This window comes from Pelophylax lessonae, assembly GCF_965119305.1.
Source record: "Pelophylax lessonae genome assembly, chromosome: 8".
NCBI lineage: Eukaryota > Metazoa > Chordata > Amphibia > Anura > Ranidae > Pelophylax > Pelophylax lessonae.
Genome location: NC_138775.1, coordinates 14411717 through 14426351, shown reverse-complemented (window position 1 = coordinate 14426351; position 14635 = coordinate 14411717). Strand labels below are relative to the sequence as shown.

The window sequence follows — 14635 nt, the reverse complement described above, 5'->3', positions numbered from 1 at the left end:
TTTTTTTTTTCAAAGTTGTCGCTCTTTTTTGTTGTATGAATTAGATTTTTTTTTTACTTTTTTTTTTTTATAGCAGAAAGTAAAGAATAAATAGATATTTTTTTTTTTTTCAAAGTTGTCGCTCTTTTTTGTACTATGAATTAGATTTTTTTTTTACTTTTTTTTTTTTTTTATAGCAGAAAGTAAAGAATAAATAGATTTTTTTTTTTTTTTTTTTTTCGAAGTTGTCGTTCTTTTTTGTTGTATGAAGAAATTATATATTTTTTTAATGTTTTATAGCAGAAAGTAAAGAATGAAAAAAAAATCTATTAATTCTTGACTTTCTGCTATAAAACATTAAAAAAAAAATCTAATTTCTTCATACAACAAAAAAGAGCGACAACTTTGAAAAAAAAAATATCTATTTAAAGTTGTCGCTCTTTTTTGTTGTATGAAGAAATTAGATTTTTTTTTTTTTAATGTTTTATAGCAGAAAATAAAGAATAAATAGATATTTTTTTTTTTTCAAAGTTGTCGCTCTTTTTTGTTGTAAGAAGAAATTATATTTTTTTTTTAATGTTTTATAGCAGAAAGTAAAGAATGAAAAAAAAATATCTAATTTATTCTTGACTTTCTGCTATAAAACATTAAAAAAAAAAAAAATCTAATTTCTTCATACAACAAAAAAGAGCAACAACTTTGAAAAAAAAAATATCTATTTATTCTTTACTTTCTGCTATAAAACATGTGAAAAAAAAAATATATCTATTTATTCTTTACTTTCTGCTATAAAACATAAAAAAAAGTAAAAAAAAAAAAAAATCTAATTTCTTCATACAACAAAAAAGAGCGACAACTTTGAAAAAAAAAAATATCTATTTATTCTTTACTTTCTGCTATAAAACATAAAAAAAAGTAAAAAAAAAAAAAAATCTAATTTCTTCATACAAAAAAAAAAGAGCGACAACTTTGAAAAAAAAAAATATCTATTTAAAGTTGTCGCTCTTTTTTGTTGTATGAAGAAATTCGATTTTTTTTTTTTAATGTTTTATAGCAGAAAATAAAGAATAAATAGATATTTTTTTTTTCAAAGTTGTCGCTCTTTTTTTGTTTATTTATTATTTATTATTTATTTCAGGTTCTTATATAGCGGTCAATTTACGCTTATAGTGCAAATTTTTAAACACAGGTGATCAAATACCAAAAGAAAGCTCTGTTTGTGGGGGGAAAAAAATTAAATCAATTTTGTTTGGGTACGGCGTTACATGAATGCACAATTGTCAGTTAAAATGACGCAGTACATATCGCAAAAGTATGGCCTGGTCATGAAGGGGGGGTAAACCTTCCGCAGGTCAAGTGGATTTCACGCCGAAGGTCATGTTGCGCTGCCCCATCTTCTTCCCCCCTCCCTCTCTTACAAACGGAGATCATTTTATTCTAAGGAAATTATTATTATTCAGGATTTACGGTATATAGCGCCAACAGTTTGCGCAGCGCTTTACAACATGAGGGCAGACAGTACAGGTACAATACAATTCAATACAGGAGGAATCGGAGGGCCCTGCTCGTTAGAGCTTACAATCTAAGAGATAGGCCAGCTGCACACGTATGCGCAAAAACTTGCAACCCGAGAAAGAACCCGTCCAGTGGTGAAATACTGTATTGCCATTAAGTGGTATCTGAGCGCCACCTGCTGGTAATACAGAACATGACCGCCTTAGGCCTGCTGCCATTTTTTTACTGATCTGAAATGAGAAGCGATGTTGTCTATGGGACGTTGCACACACCTCAGTAACACAGCGTTGGGCACAGAGCAGTAAAACAAAAATAGAGAATTGTTTATTTTACTGCAGTAATTTACTCGTTCTGGCCCCTTCAACACGGGCGTCATAAGTATAAATGAGAATATTTCAATACTGGCAGTGAAGGATTTTACTCCTCTATGCACTTACCTTTTACTTGCCTATACTCCACATTACTTGTGTCTTTGCGCACAGTCTTTGGCCCCTTGCACACAGGTAAACTGGGCTTTTTTTCAGCGAGAACGTGGAGGAACGCAGTTCCGGCACCTCCATCACTCAATGTAATGGCAAGGGGTGTGGGGTGTCCTGGAGATTGATGCTGGCTGCCAGGGGATCTATTGTCACTGGTGGCAATCTGTTGTGTGAGGGTCTATTGTTGCTAAATGGAAATCTATGGTATGCTGGGGGGTCTTGTATTGCTGGTAGGGATTTACTGTTGAGGAAGAGGTCTATTGTTGCTGGCTGCTGTAGGGTCTATTGGTACTGGTTGCTGGGGGGGTCTAATGTTGCTAGGGTGGATCCTTTTTTTTTTTTTGTGCGTGGTCCATTGTTGCTGGGTGGGGGGGGGGGACCTATTGTTCCTGGGGTGGGGTCTATTGTGTGAGGGGTCTATTGCTGTGTGGGGGGGTCTGTTGTGTGAGGGGGTCTGTTGTAGTGTGAGGGGTCCGTTGTTGGCTCCCTCTCCTCCCCTCTCCCTCCCCTCTCCCTCTACTTCCCCTCCCCTTTCCCTCTACTTCCCCTCCCCTCTCCCTCTCCTTCCCCTCCCCTCTCCCTCTCCTTCCCCTCCCCTCTCCCTCTCCTTCCCCTCCCCTCTCCCTCTCCTTCCCCTCCCCTCTCCCTCTCCTCCCTCTCCCCTCTCCCTCTCCTTCCCCTCCCCTCTCCCTCTCCTTCCCCTCCCCTCTCCCTCTCCTTCCCCTCCCCTCTCCCTCTCCCCTCCCCTCCCCTCTTTTTTTTCTTCCTGCTGACGGGAAGAAGCTGGGGGGCAGAAAGTGCCGGGTCTGGAGAAGGACCAGAGGGCGGCTGGAGTCAGCTGCGAAAGACTGCTGAATGCTGAGACCAGTCAAGACAGATGAGGGGGGTGCTGTGGCTACACAGACATGCAGGATCTGTAGGAGGAGTTCGGTCGTCCTCTCTGTTGCTAACTGCCGAGTCCAGGGGGGGGGGGGGGGTGACCGAGACGAGCCTCCCTGCTGCTGCACAGAGAAACACAGGATCTGGCAGAGGAGTTTTGTCCTCCCCCGCCCCCATCTGCTGAGACATTGTGAGGGCAGAGTTGGAGGGGCAATCCATGGCCAAAAATGGCCGATAGGACCAGAATCGGCCCTGGGTCTTGTGTTTGACATATGTGATGTAGGTGATTCTAAACCCTTTTCGTTTTAGGAAGGAATCTTTTTTGTATTATATTGCATTCCCATTTTTTGAGATTGCAAATTTAAAAAAAAAAGGAATCGCACCATTGACATTGTGGTTTTCTCTCCCCATCAGGTGTGAAAGGCTGGAGGAGCAGCTGAACGACCTCACAGAGCTACATCAGAACGAGATCATCAATTTAAAGCAGGAACTGGCCAGTATGGAGGAGAAGATCGCCTACCAATCGTATGAGAGGGCGCGAGATATCCAGGTAAGGCGTGAAGAATGGAGTGAAGATCCTAAAGTAAAACTCCGGGCAACGGAATTTAAAATCGAGTATTGTATTTGAGGATTTGCATAGTGGGTGTGGTCTCTGAAATAATTTCCCATCAGGCTTCAGTAATAGGAGGTGGAGGGTTGGATCTCTTAACCACTTGCTGACCTCGCACTGTTGCTTTACTGCGCAGAATCACACACACACACACATATATATATACAGTGCCTTGAAGAAGTATTCGGCCCCCTTGAACTTTGCGACCTTTTGCCACATTTCAGGCTTCAAACATAAAGATATAAAACTGTAATTTTTTGTGAAAAATCAACAAGTGGGACACAATCATAAAGTGGAACGAAATTTATTGGATATTAATAAAAATAAAAAACTGAAAAATTGGGCGTGCAAAATGATTCAGCCCCTTTACTTTCAGTGCAGCAAACTCTCTCCAGAAGTTCAGTGAGGATCTCTGAATGATCCAGTGTTGACCTAAATGACTAATGATGATAAATAGAATCCACCTGTGTGTAATCAAGTCTCTGTATAAATGCACCTGCACTGTGATAGTCTCAGAGGTCCGTTTAAAGCACAGAGAGCATCATGAAGAACAAGGAACACACCAGGCAGGTCCAAGATACTGTTGTGGAGAAGTTTAAAGCCGGATTTGGATACAAAAAGATTTCCCAAGCTTTAAACATCCCAAGGAGCACTGTGCAAGCGATAATATTGAAATGGAAGGAGTATCAGACCACTGCAAATCTACGAAGACCTGGCCGTCCCTCTAAACTTTCAGCTCATACAAGGAGAAGACTGATCAGAGATGCAGCCAAGAGGCCCATGATCACTCTGGATGAACTGCAGAGATCTACAGCTGAGGTGGGAGACTCTGTCCATAGGACAACAATCAGTCGTATACTGCACAAATCTGCCCTTTATGGAAGAGTGGCAAGAAGAAAGCCATTTCTTAAATATATCCATAAAATGTGTTGTTAAAGTTTTCCACAAGCCACCTGGGAGACACCAAACATGTGGAAGAAGGGGCTCTGCTCAGATGAAACCAAAATCAAACTTTTTGGCAACAATGCAAAATGTTATGTTTGGCGTAAAAGCAACACAGCTCATCACCCTGAACACACCATCCCCACTGTCAAACATGGTGGTGGCAGCATCTTGGTTTGGGCCTGCTTTTCTTCAGCAGGGACAGGGAAGATGGTTAAAATTGATGGGAAGATGGATGGAGCCAAATACAGGACCATTCTGGAAGAAAACCTGATGGAGTCTGCAAAAGACCTGAGACTGGGACGGAGATTTGTCTTCCTACAAGACAATGATCCAAAACATAAAGCAAAATCTACAATGGAGTGGTTCACAAATAAACATATCCAGGTGTTAGAATGGCCAAGTCAAAGTCCAGACCTGAATCCAATCGAGAATCTGTGGAAAGAACTGAAAACTGCTGTTCACAAACGCTCTCCATCCAACCTCACTAGGCTGGAGCTGTTTTGCAAGGAGTAATGGGCAAAAATTTCAGTCTCTCGATGTGCAAAACTGATAGAGACATACCCCAAGCGACTTACAGCTGTAATCGCAGCAAAAGATGGCGCTACAAAGTATTAACTTAAGGGAGCTGAATAATTTTGCATGCCCAATTTTTCAGTTTTTTATTTGTTAAAAAAGTTTGAAATATCCAAAAAATTTCGTTCCACTTCATGATTGTGTCCCACTTGTTGATTCTTCACAAAAAATTACAGTTTTATATCTTTATGTTTGAAGCCTGAAATGTGGCAAAAGGTCGCAAAGTTCAAGGGGGCCGAATACTTTCGCAAGGCACTGTGTATATATAAATGATTGACCGATATCGGTTTTTCATTGCCGATACCGATATTTTGGCCAATGCATATCGGTATTGGCCGATATGTGCCGATATATTCTCCTTCTCACCAAGCTTCTTGCTGATGGTCTTGTATCCCATTCCAGCCTTGTGCAGGACTACTATCTTGTCCCTGATGCCCTTTGACAGCTCTTTGGTCTTTCCCATGATGGTGAGGTTTGAATGGAAGACACCTGTCCAGAGAATCTTTCTTCCAAGGTTGGAATGGGCTACAAGACCATCAGCAAGAAGCGTGGTGAGGAGACAACTGTTGGAGGGATTATTCACAAATGGAAGAAACACAAAGTAACCATCAATCGCCGCCCTTGGCCTGGAGCTCCATGCAAGGTTTTGCCTCATGGGGTAAGGGTGATCATGAGAAAAGTGAGGGGTCAGCCCAGAACTACACGGGAGGAGCTTGTGAATGATCTCAAGGCAGTTGGGACCATTCAGTTGGGACTCAAAGCAGCTGGAGAGATTATTCACAAATGGAAGAAGGTGCTCCGAACGACAACTCTTAAGACCTTCTTACATTGACAGGACTAATCTGTGTAGCACATGAGCACATAATGTAGCCAGTCTGTGAAGCCAGAATTATTGTTGGTTGGTAGGGGATCAAATACTTATTTTATTAACTGACCTGCAACTCCGTTTATAACATTTGTATCGTGTTTTTTTCTGGATTTTTGGTTAATATTCTGTCTCTATCATTTGAAATACGAAAAAAAATATAATAAACCCGCGCTAAAGTGATGCAAACTAATATCACCTGCAGCTGCTGCTCACTTAGGTAAAAACCAAGAAATGTATGAAATATTATAAAACAGCGCTACCAGGCGTGTGAAAATACTAAATAAACATAATTTACAAATCCATGATATAATAAAGTGCACTAGTGACTAAAATCTGAACCATTCAGTAATACTGATAATAATAAAGTGCACTAGTGATAAAAATCTAATACCATACAATCCTAATTAATTGGGTCAATAAATATTCTAAAGTGCAAAAAAATTGTGCAATAAGTGCCACAGTGCTAAATCCAGTGCAGTCCAAAAAAAATATACAGTACAGACCAAAAGTTTGGACACACCTTCTCATTCAAAGAGTTTTCTTTATTTTCATGACTATGAAAATTGTAGTCACACTTCAATAGGAGTCACTTGAAATGGTCTTCCAACAGTCTTGAAGGAGTTCCCAGAGATGCTCAGCACTTGTTGGCCCTTTTGCCTTCACTCTGCGGTCCAGCTCACCCCAAACCATCTGGATTGGGTTCAGGTCCGGTGACTGTGGAGGTCATCGGGCGCAGCACCCTATCACTCTCCTTCTTGGTCAAATAGCCCTTACACAGCCTGGAGGTGTGTTTGGGGTCATTGTCCTGTTGAAAAATAAATGATGGTCCAACTAAACGCAAACTGGATGGAATAGCATGCCGCTGCAAGATGCTGTGGTAGCCATGCTGGTTCAGTATGCCTTAAATTTTTAATAAATCCCCAACAGTGTCACCAGCAAAGCACCCCCACACCAGAACACCTCCTCCACCATGCTTCACGGTGGGAATCAGGCATGTAGAGTCCATCCGTTCACCTTTTCTGCATCGCACAAAGACATGGTGGTTGGAACCAAAGATCTCCAATTTGGACTCATCAGACCAAAGCACAGATTTCCACTGGTCTAATGTCCATTCCTTGTGTTCTTTAGCCCAAACAAGTCTCTTCTGCTTGTTGCCTTTCTTTAGCAGTGGTTTCCTAGCAGATATTCTACCATGAAGGCCGGATTCACACAGTCTCCTCTTAACAGTTGTTCTGTGTCTGCTGCTAGAACTCCATGTGCCATTGACCTGGTCTCTAATCTGAGCTGCTGTTAACCTGCGATTTCTGAGGCTGGTGACTCGGATGAACTTATCCTCCGCAGCAGAGGTGACTCTTGGTCTTCCTTTCCTGGGGCGGTCCGCATGTCAGCCAGTTTCTTTGTAGCGCTTGATGGTTTTTGTGACTGCACTTGGGGACACTTTCAAAGTTTTCCCAATTTTTCGGACTGACGGACCTTCATTTCTTAAAGTAATGATGGCCACTCGTTTTCCTGTACTTAGCTGATTTTTTCTTGCCATAATACAAATTCTAACCGTCTATTCAGTAGGACTATCAGCTGTGTATCCACCTGACTTCTGCACAACACAACTGATGGTCCCATTTATAAGGCAAGAAATCACACTTATTAAACCTGACAGGGCACACCTGTGAAGTGAAAACCATTTCAGGTGACTTCCTCTTGAAGTGTGACTCTACAATTTTCATAATCATGAAAATAATGAAAACTCTTTGAATGAGAAGGTGTGTCCAAACTTTTGGTCTGTACTGTATATAAACAGTCCACTCAAATTAGATAAAGTGCTGAGTACAGTGCTTGGAAGTGCTCCACACTAGTGCCAAGTGCTTCCAAAGAGACCCTTTTGTGGATCCACTCACCAGACTTAGGATAAATCTGAGCCTCAAGTGTGCAGTGACTTCAAACAGATAGCCAGTAGGGATGGATAAGGCAACTGAGCCTCCAAATAAACCTCCAGCCTCAGACTTGGTGCACTTTATTATTATTATCAGTATTACTGAATGGTTCAGATTTTAGTCACTAGTGCACTTTATTATATCATGGATTTGTAAATTATGTTTATTTAGTATTTTCACACGCCTGGTAGCGCTATTCATCATTTGAAATACGCCTATGATAACAATTCTAGACCCTTCATTTCTTTGTACGTGGTGGGAAGGTGACCGCACTGCCCCCACGTGACGTCAGTCACCCGGATGTCCTGTATGATTGGCTGTGATTGGTCCAGGCTGGAGTCTGGACCAATCACAGCCAGGACAGCACTTGAGTGGGGAGTGTCGGGGCGCATTGCTCTGCGCCCCGATGACCCCCATGAGGCCGCCAATCAACGGCACCCCCCCCCCCCATAGCCACCAGTAGGTCCCGCGCCCCTAGTGGGCTAAAAATTGTAATGTTTTTTTTTTTTTTTTCCAGCAACAGATTTGGGGGGGAGGGGGGGCGCCCCCGTGCCCCCTATACACCGACCGCCACTGGTGGTAAAACGTACAAAATTTGCAGGGGATCAAGTACTTATTTTCCCCGCTGTATGTCTGCTCTTAGCTACATAACACCCACATGTCTCTCTCCCTCACTGATCACTCCTCTCCCAAGGGGAAGCTTTTCTTTCAAGCCAAGCCATTAGGTGACCCATTTTTATTTTCTTTCCATCTCTCCTGCAGGAGGCGCTAGAAGCTTGCCAGACGCGGATTTCAAAGATGGAACTCCAACAGCAGCAGCAGCAAGTTGTCCAGCTGGAGGGTTTGGAGAACGCCACAGCCAGGAACCTACTAGGCAAACTCATCAACATCCTGCTGGCCCTCATGGCCGTGGTCCTAGTCTTCGTCTCCACCGTGGCCAACTGCGTCGTCCCGCTACTAAAGACCCGCGGCCGGACGTTAGGGACGGTCCTCCTAGTCCTGGTGGTCGCGCTGCTTTATAAACACTCCGATTTCTTCTCCGAATATCTGGGACGACTACTGTCACCTCCGAGATAACCGCACTCCCCCCGACACAAACTGTGAAATAAGTGGGTACAGTCTTCGGTCTAGCGAAACAGGAAGAGCCCATCGCCCTGATGGCGGCGGTTGGGAGGGGGGTGTGTGCGGTGGTGATGCCGTTTTTTTTTTTTTTTTTCATTATACACAAGAGTTTTTTCATAGGCCACACGAGAGTTGGGAAACTGCCAATTCGCACTGCCCCGCCTTCCTCACGCCTTACAACCCAGGAAGGCGCTGCGTTGGGCGCTTTCAACACCCCACCCCCCTACAATGTAGAAGTTGGAAGTCATTGGGGCAAGAAGAGAGGGGGTGGCGAGAGTGTACTGTTTACATAGAATGAAAGAAGTTTTGAACTTTGTTTTTATTTGAGGGCTCTTTGTGCCCGCCGACTGAAGGAGAACTACTACTGCGTTGTTTTTAATTTTTTTTTTTTTTTCTTACCCCCCCACCCTTTACGTTTACTTGGAACTTCCCTTGCTCAGACCTCACTCCCCTGGCGCAAAGCCTCACATCCCCCACTCCCTGGACTTCAGTACTGTGCCTTTAGGGTTTGTGACAAAGAGGGGCAACTCTGACTTCAGCAAGGAATGCCGGAAGTCCCCTTGGAGCTCGGACAGTTTGCATTGCGGCAATAAGGCACAGCGACCTGCTTTCTGCCTGACCCGGAAAAACCATCAACTTTTACCAAGTGCCTTACTGCTTCTGTATCCCAGGGGAGTGGGGGGGGCAAGCTGGACATTTCTGCACCTTTTTGAAGACGCTGAGTGGTCAACAGGTGGTACCACTGTCCAAGGGGGTCCAAACTGCCTTTACACTGAAACTCTGGACTGTCTCCCATTCCCCCACCTTAACCCCTTTTCTTTGCAGGAGCTGAGCCGTGGCACCCCACTCAGCCAGCACTAACCCCCCCCCCCGGCTGCTGCACATTCCTAAGCAGCGGCGGTGGACAATCTGGCGCTATTCACTCCGAGGGGGGGAGGCGGGTGGAGACTGCGGTCCTGTGATGCCGTCTATAGTTCAGCTTTGACCCCCCCCCTCTTCGTTGCTCAGGATGTCACCTGTTTAACATATATAGCGTCTGCCTTCCTGACCCCCTCCCCCGTACAAACTGAGAGCAGTATTTTCTGGTTTATGGTGCTAGAGGCACAAATTTCAAAGATGGAACTCCCCAACAGCAGCAGCAACAAGTCGTCCGGCTAGGAGGGTCTAGAGAACGCCACCGCCAGGAACTTACAAGGCGGACTCCTCAACATCCTGCTGGCACTTATGGCCGTGGTCCTAGTCTTTTGGCCAACTGCGTCGTCCCGTTTCTAAAGACCCGTGGCTGGATGTTAGGAACGGTTTTAATTGAACTTTTTTATTATTATTTTTTTTTTTTTTTTGTAGGTAGCATTGTAGCCGTTATTTGTCAGAGGGGTCGTGCAGCTCCTCTGGCAGAGAACGGCTTGTGTACAACTGGCCGCACTTTTTAAAGAGATGCTCATGCTGCTGAGAGCCACTGGGGGGCGCTGTTGGTGTAGTTGGGAGATGTGGGTGTGTTTTTTTTTTTTTTTTGAAGCAGTACTGATTCGGTACAGTTGCTGTAAGTGTTTATCTCCGCCAGGAGGTGTAATATTTTAATTAATATTATTTGGAGTGAGAGGGCAGGGCTCGTTGAATAAATGAGTAATGTTTTTAAACTAAAAAGTGTGTTGGTTTTCTTTTTTTGTCTTGAATATGTCCTCTTTGGGATTATTCAATAATATAAGCAAACGCTCCAATACCTCTTGAGGGGGGAGGGTAAATTAGATTATAATGGGGCAGACAGGTCAGACAGGGGTCAGCCCCTATTGGTGGGTGGGTTGGGGAAAAGATGGGGGGAGATTTAGGGCAGAGGATTAGAAGGTTCCCAAACTAAAAATATGCAAAATAAGTGTGCAAAATGTGACAATGATTTAAAGTGTTTGTTCACCAATGCCAGAAGTCTGCCAAGCAAAATAGGTGAGTTGGAAGCTCTGGTGAACGAGGAGACCTATGACTTGATTGGTATTGCTGAATCTTGGCTTCATTCTTCATATGACTGGGCTCATAATATTCCTGGCTATGCTCTCTTTCCGAAAGACAGGGTAAAACAGAGGGGTGATGGTGTTTGTCTCTATGTGAGAAGTGATCTCAAAGTGAGGATTAACCACTTGCCGACCGCCGCAAGTACATATACTGCGGCGGTCAGCCCCGTGCAGGCAAAGTGACGTATGGGTACGTCACTCGCCTGCGAGCCAATAGGGGGCGAGCGCGCGCCGCCAGAGGCGTGCTCCCGCCCCCGCTCGTTCACTGTGATCCCCGTGCGTGTGACCGGCGGACCCTATGTCCGCTGGTCACTTGCGATCTTCCAGTACAGAGGGAGAAAGGCAGGCGGCTGATGTAAACAAAGCCGCCTGTCCTTCTCCCCTGTGTAAGTGCAGAGATCATACGGTCCTGCTATGTAGGATCGTATATCTCTGTAGTTACACAAACAGCCACATCCCATAACAGTTAAAAGCACGCCCCTAGGGACACACTTAACCCCTCCTTCTCCAATAAAATTAACCCCTTCCCTGCCAGTGTCATTTTTACAATAACAGTGCATATGTATAGTACTGATTACTGTAGTAATGTCACTGGTACCCCCAAAAGTGTCAAAAATGTCAGTCAAGGGTCCGATCCGTCGCAGTCCCGCAAAAAAAAATCGCAGATTGCCGCCATTACTGGTTAAAAAAAAAAAAAAAACAATAAAAATGCCAAAAATCTTTCCCTTAGTAAACGCAATAACTTTTGCGCAAACCAATCAAAATACACTTATTGCGGGGGTTTTTTTACCAAACATATGTATCAGAAAACAAATTGGCCTAAAATGCTAAAAAATTTAGATTTTTACATTTTTTTGGGGGGAATTTCATATAAAAAAAATGTGAAAAATATTGTTATTTTTGCAAAATTGACGCTCATTTTTGTTTATAGCGCATGATCATAAATATTGCACAGGTGATCAAATACCACCAAAAGAAAGCTCTGTTTGTGGGGAAAAAAAGGACGTCAAATTTGTTTGGGTACAGCGTCGCACGACCGCGCAATTGTCAGTTAGTCACGCAGTGCCGAATTGCAAAAAAGGCCCTGGTCAGGAAGGGGGTAAAATCTTCCGGGGCTTAAGTGGTTAAAGTGTTTGTTCACCAATACCAGGAGTCTGCCAAGCAAAATAGGTGAGTTGAAAGCTCTGGTGCACGAGGAGAACTATGACTTAATTGGTATTGCTGAATCTTGGCTTCATTCTTCATATGACTGGGCTCATAATATTCCTGGCTATGCTCTCTTTCTGGAAGACAGGGTAAAACGGAGGGGTGGTTGGTGGTGTCTGTTTCTATATGAGAAGTTTTCTCAAAGTGAGTGTGAAAGAGCACCTAGTTGATGGAGAGTGTGATGAGGCTGAAGCAGTATGGGTGGGAATGTACATGGGTGTGCATAATACAAAGATTATCATTGGAGTTTGTTATACACCTCCCAGTATTAATGAGGAGGTGGAGACTCCGCTCCTGGCACACATAGAAAGGGCTGCAAGGGCTGGGACAGTGTTAATAATGGGGGGGGTTTTAACTACCCAGACATTGACTGCTGGAACAGTTAAAGGGCAAAAATTTATAAACCTATTACAAGACAATTTTATGGTGCAGTTTATTGAAGCCCCCACTAGAAATGATGCTCTGTTGGACCTGGTAATCTCAAACCATGCAGAGCTTATTAATAATCATATAAAAGAACATCTGGGTAGCAGTGACCGTGCCCACTCACCAGCGGGGCCACGATTGCCGCCGGGCACCTGCGATCGCTCTCCGTGAAGAGAGAATGGCGGTCTGCTGTTGTAAACACAGCAGACCATTGTTCTCTCTGGTATCAACACAGACCTGTATTCCTGCTATTTAGGAACACAGGTCTCTGTGTTGATTCCACAAGTCCCTCCCCCCTCACAGTTAGAAAACACTCCCCTAGGCTCACATTTAACCCTTTGATCGCCCCTGGGTTAACCCCTTCCGTAAAGTTCAAATTCTCCTGCGCTCAAGTGGTGTATGATGAGAGAAGAAAAGGTGTTCAATGGTCTTTTGGTTGGTATCACTTGTGGTCTTGCTGCTCCCTCAGGACCAAGGGTATCCAAAACGCACTAAACAATAATGAGCAGCACTTTTTGGCTCTGAGGAAGAGGGTTCGCCCTTGAAACGCGTCAGCCTTAGCAGATCTGTGCAGACAAATGCACGCTATCCAGCACCGTGCAGTGCCTTGGCTACCTTGAAGATCCTTTGTTCATGTTTACATGTGTGCTATCTATAATCGTTTTGTCAGTATAATGTACATTATTTAAAAAATGTTATTAAATCTTTTTAGTGGTAATGCAATAGGTCAGTGCGCCCTTCTCTTATTTCACAAGCCACGCCCCCCTCCCCACAGTTAGAAACACGCCCCTAGGTACACATTTAACCCCAGTGCGCCCTTCTCTTATTATTTCACAAGCCACGCCCCCCTCTCCACAGTTAGAAACACGCCCCCTAGGTACACATTTAACCCCAGTGCGCCCTTCTCTTATTGTTTCACAAGCCACGCCCCCCTCCCACAGTTAGAAACACGCCCCTAGGTACACATTTAACCCCAGTGCGCCCTTCTCTTATTATTTCACAAGCCACGCCCCCCTCTCCACAGTTAGAAACACGCCCCTAGGTACACATTTAACCCCAGTGCGCCCTTCTCTTATTATTTCACAAGCCACGCCCCCCTCTCCACAGTTAGAAACACGCCCCTAGGTACACATTTAACCCCAGTGCGCCCTTCTCTTATTATTTCACAAGCCACGCCCCCCTCTCCACAGTTAGAAACACGCCCCCTAGGTACACATTTAACCCCAGTGCGCCCTTCTCTTATTGTTTCACAAGCCACGCCCCCTCCCCACAGTTAGAAACACGCCCCTAGGTACACATTTAACCCCAGTGCGCCCTTCTCTTATTGTTTCACAAGCCACGCCCCCCCTCCCCACAGTTAGAAACACGCCCCTAGGTACACATTTAACCCCAGTGCGCCCTTCTCTTATTATTTCACAAGCCACGCCCCCCTCCCCACGGTTAGAAACACGCCCCTAGGTACACATTTAACCCCAGTGCGCCCTTCTCTTATTGTTTCACAAGCCACGCCCCCCTCCCCACAGTTAGAAACACGCCCCCTAGGTACACATTTAACCCCAGTGCGCCCTTCTCTTATTGTTTCACAAGCCACGCCCCCTCCCCACCCCACAGTTAGAAACACGCCCCTAGGTACACATTTAACCCCAGTGTGCCCTTTTCTTATTTCACAAGCCACGCCCCCCTCCCCACAGTTAGAAACACGCCCCTAGGTACACATTTAACCCCAGTGCGCCCTTCTCTTATTGTTTCACAAGCCACGCCCCCCCTCCCCACAGTTAGAAACACGCCCCTAGGTACACATTTAACCCCAGTGCGCCCTTCTCTTATTGTTTCACAAGCCACGCCCCCTCCCCACAGTTAGAAACACGCCCCTAGGTACACATTTAACCCCTTGATCAACCACAGGGTTAACCCTTTCCCTGCCAGTGTCATGATTACAGTAACAGTGCATATTTTTAACACTGATTACTGTAGTAATGTCACTGGTCCCCCCCAAAAGTGTCAAAAATGTCAGTTAGGGGTCCGATTTGTCTGCCGCAATGTCGCAGTCCCGCTAAAAATCACAGATCGCCGCCATTACTAGTAAATAAAAATAAAAA

The 14635-nt window shown here is 44.5% G+C and overlaps 1 protein-coding gene across 4 annotated transcripts in view; it reads left to right on the top strand.

The window, feature by feature from the left end:
• The window catches only part of TMCC1 (transmembrane and coiled-coil domain family 1), a 149474-nt gene extending 140529 nt beyond the window's left edge, over positions 1-8945 (top strand). For all 4 annotated transcript variants that reach the window (XM_082265539.1, XM_082265541.1, XM_082265542.1 and 1 more), the window contains exons 4-5: positions 3267-3402; positions 8542-8945. In XM_082265539.1, the coding sequence (XP_082121665.1) occupies positions 3267-3402; positions 8542-8856 (451 nt within the window). In that variant the 3' untranslated portion in view covers positions 8857-8945. The remainder of the gene's footprint in view (positions 1-3266; positions 3403-8541) is intronic.
• The last annotated feature ends 5690 nt before the right edge of the window (positions 8946-14635 follow it).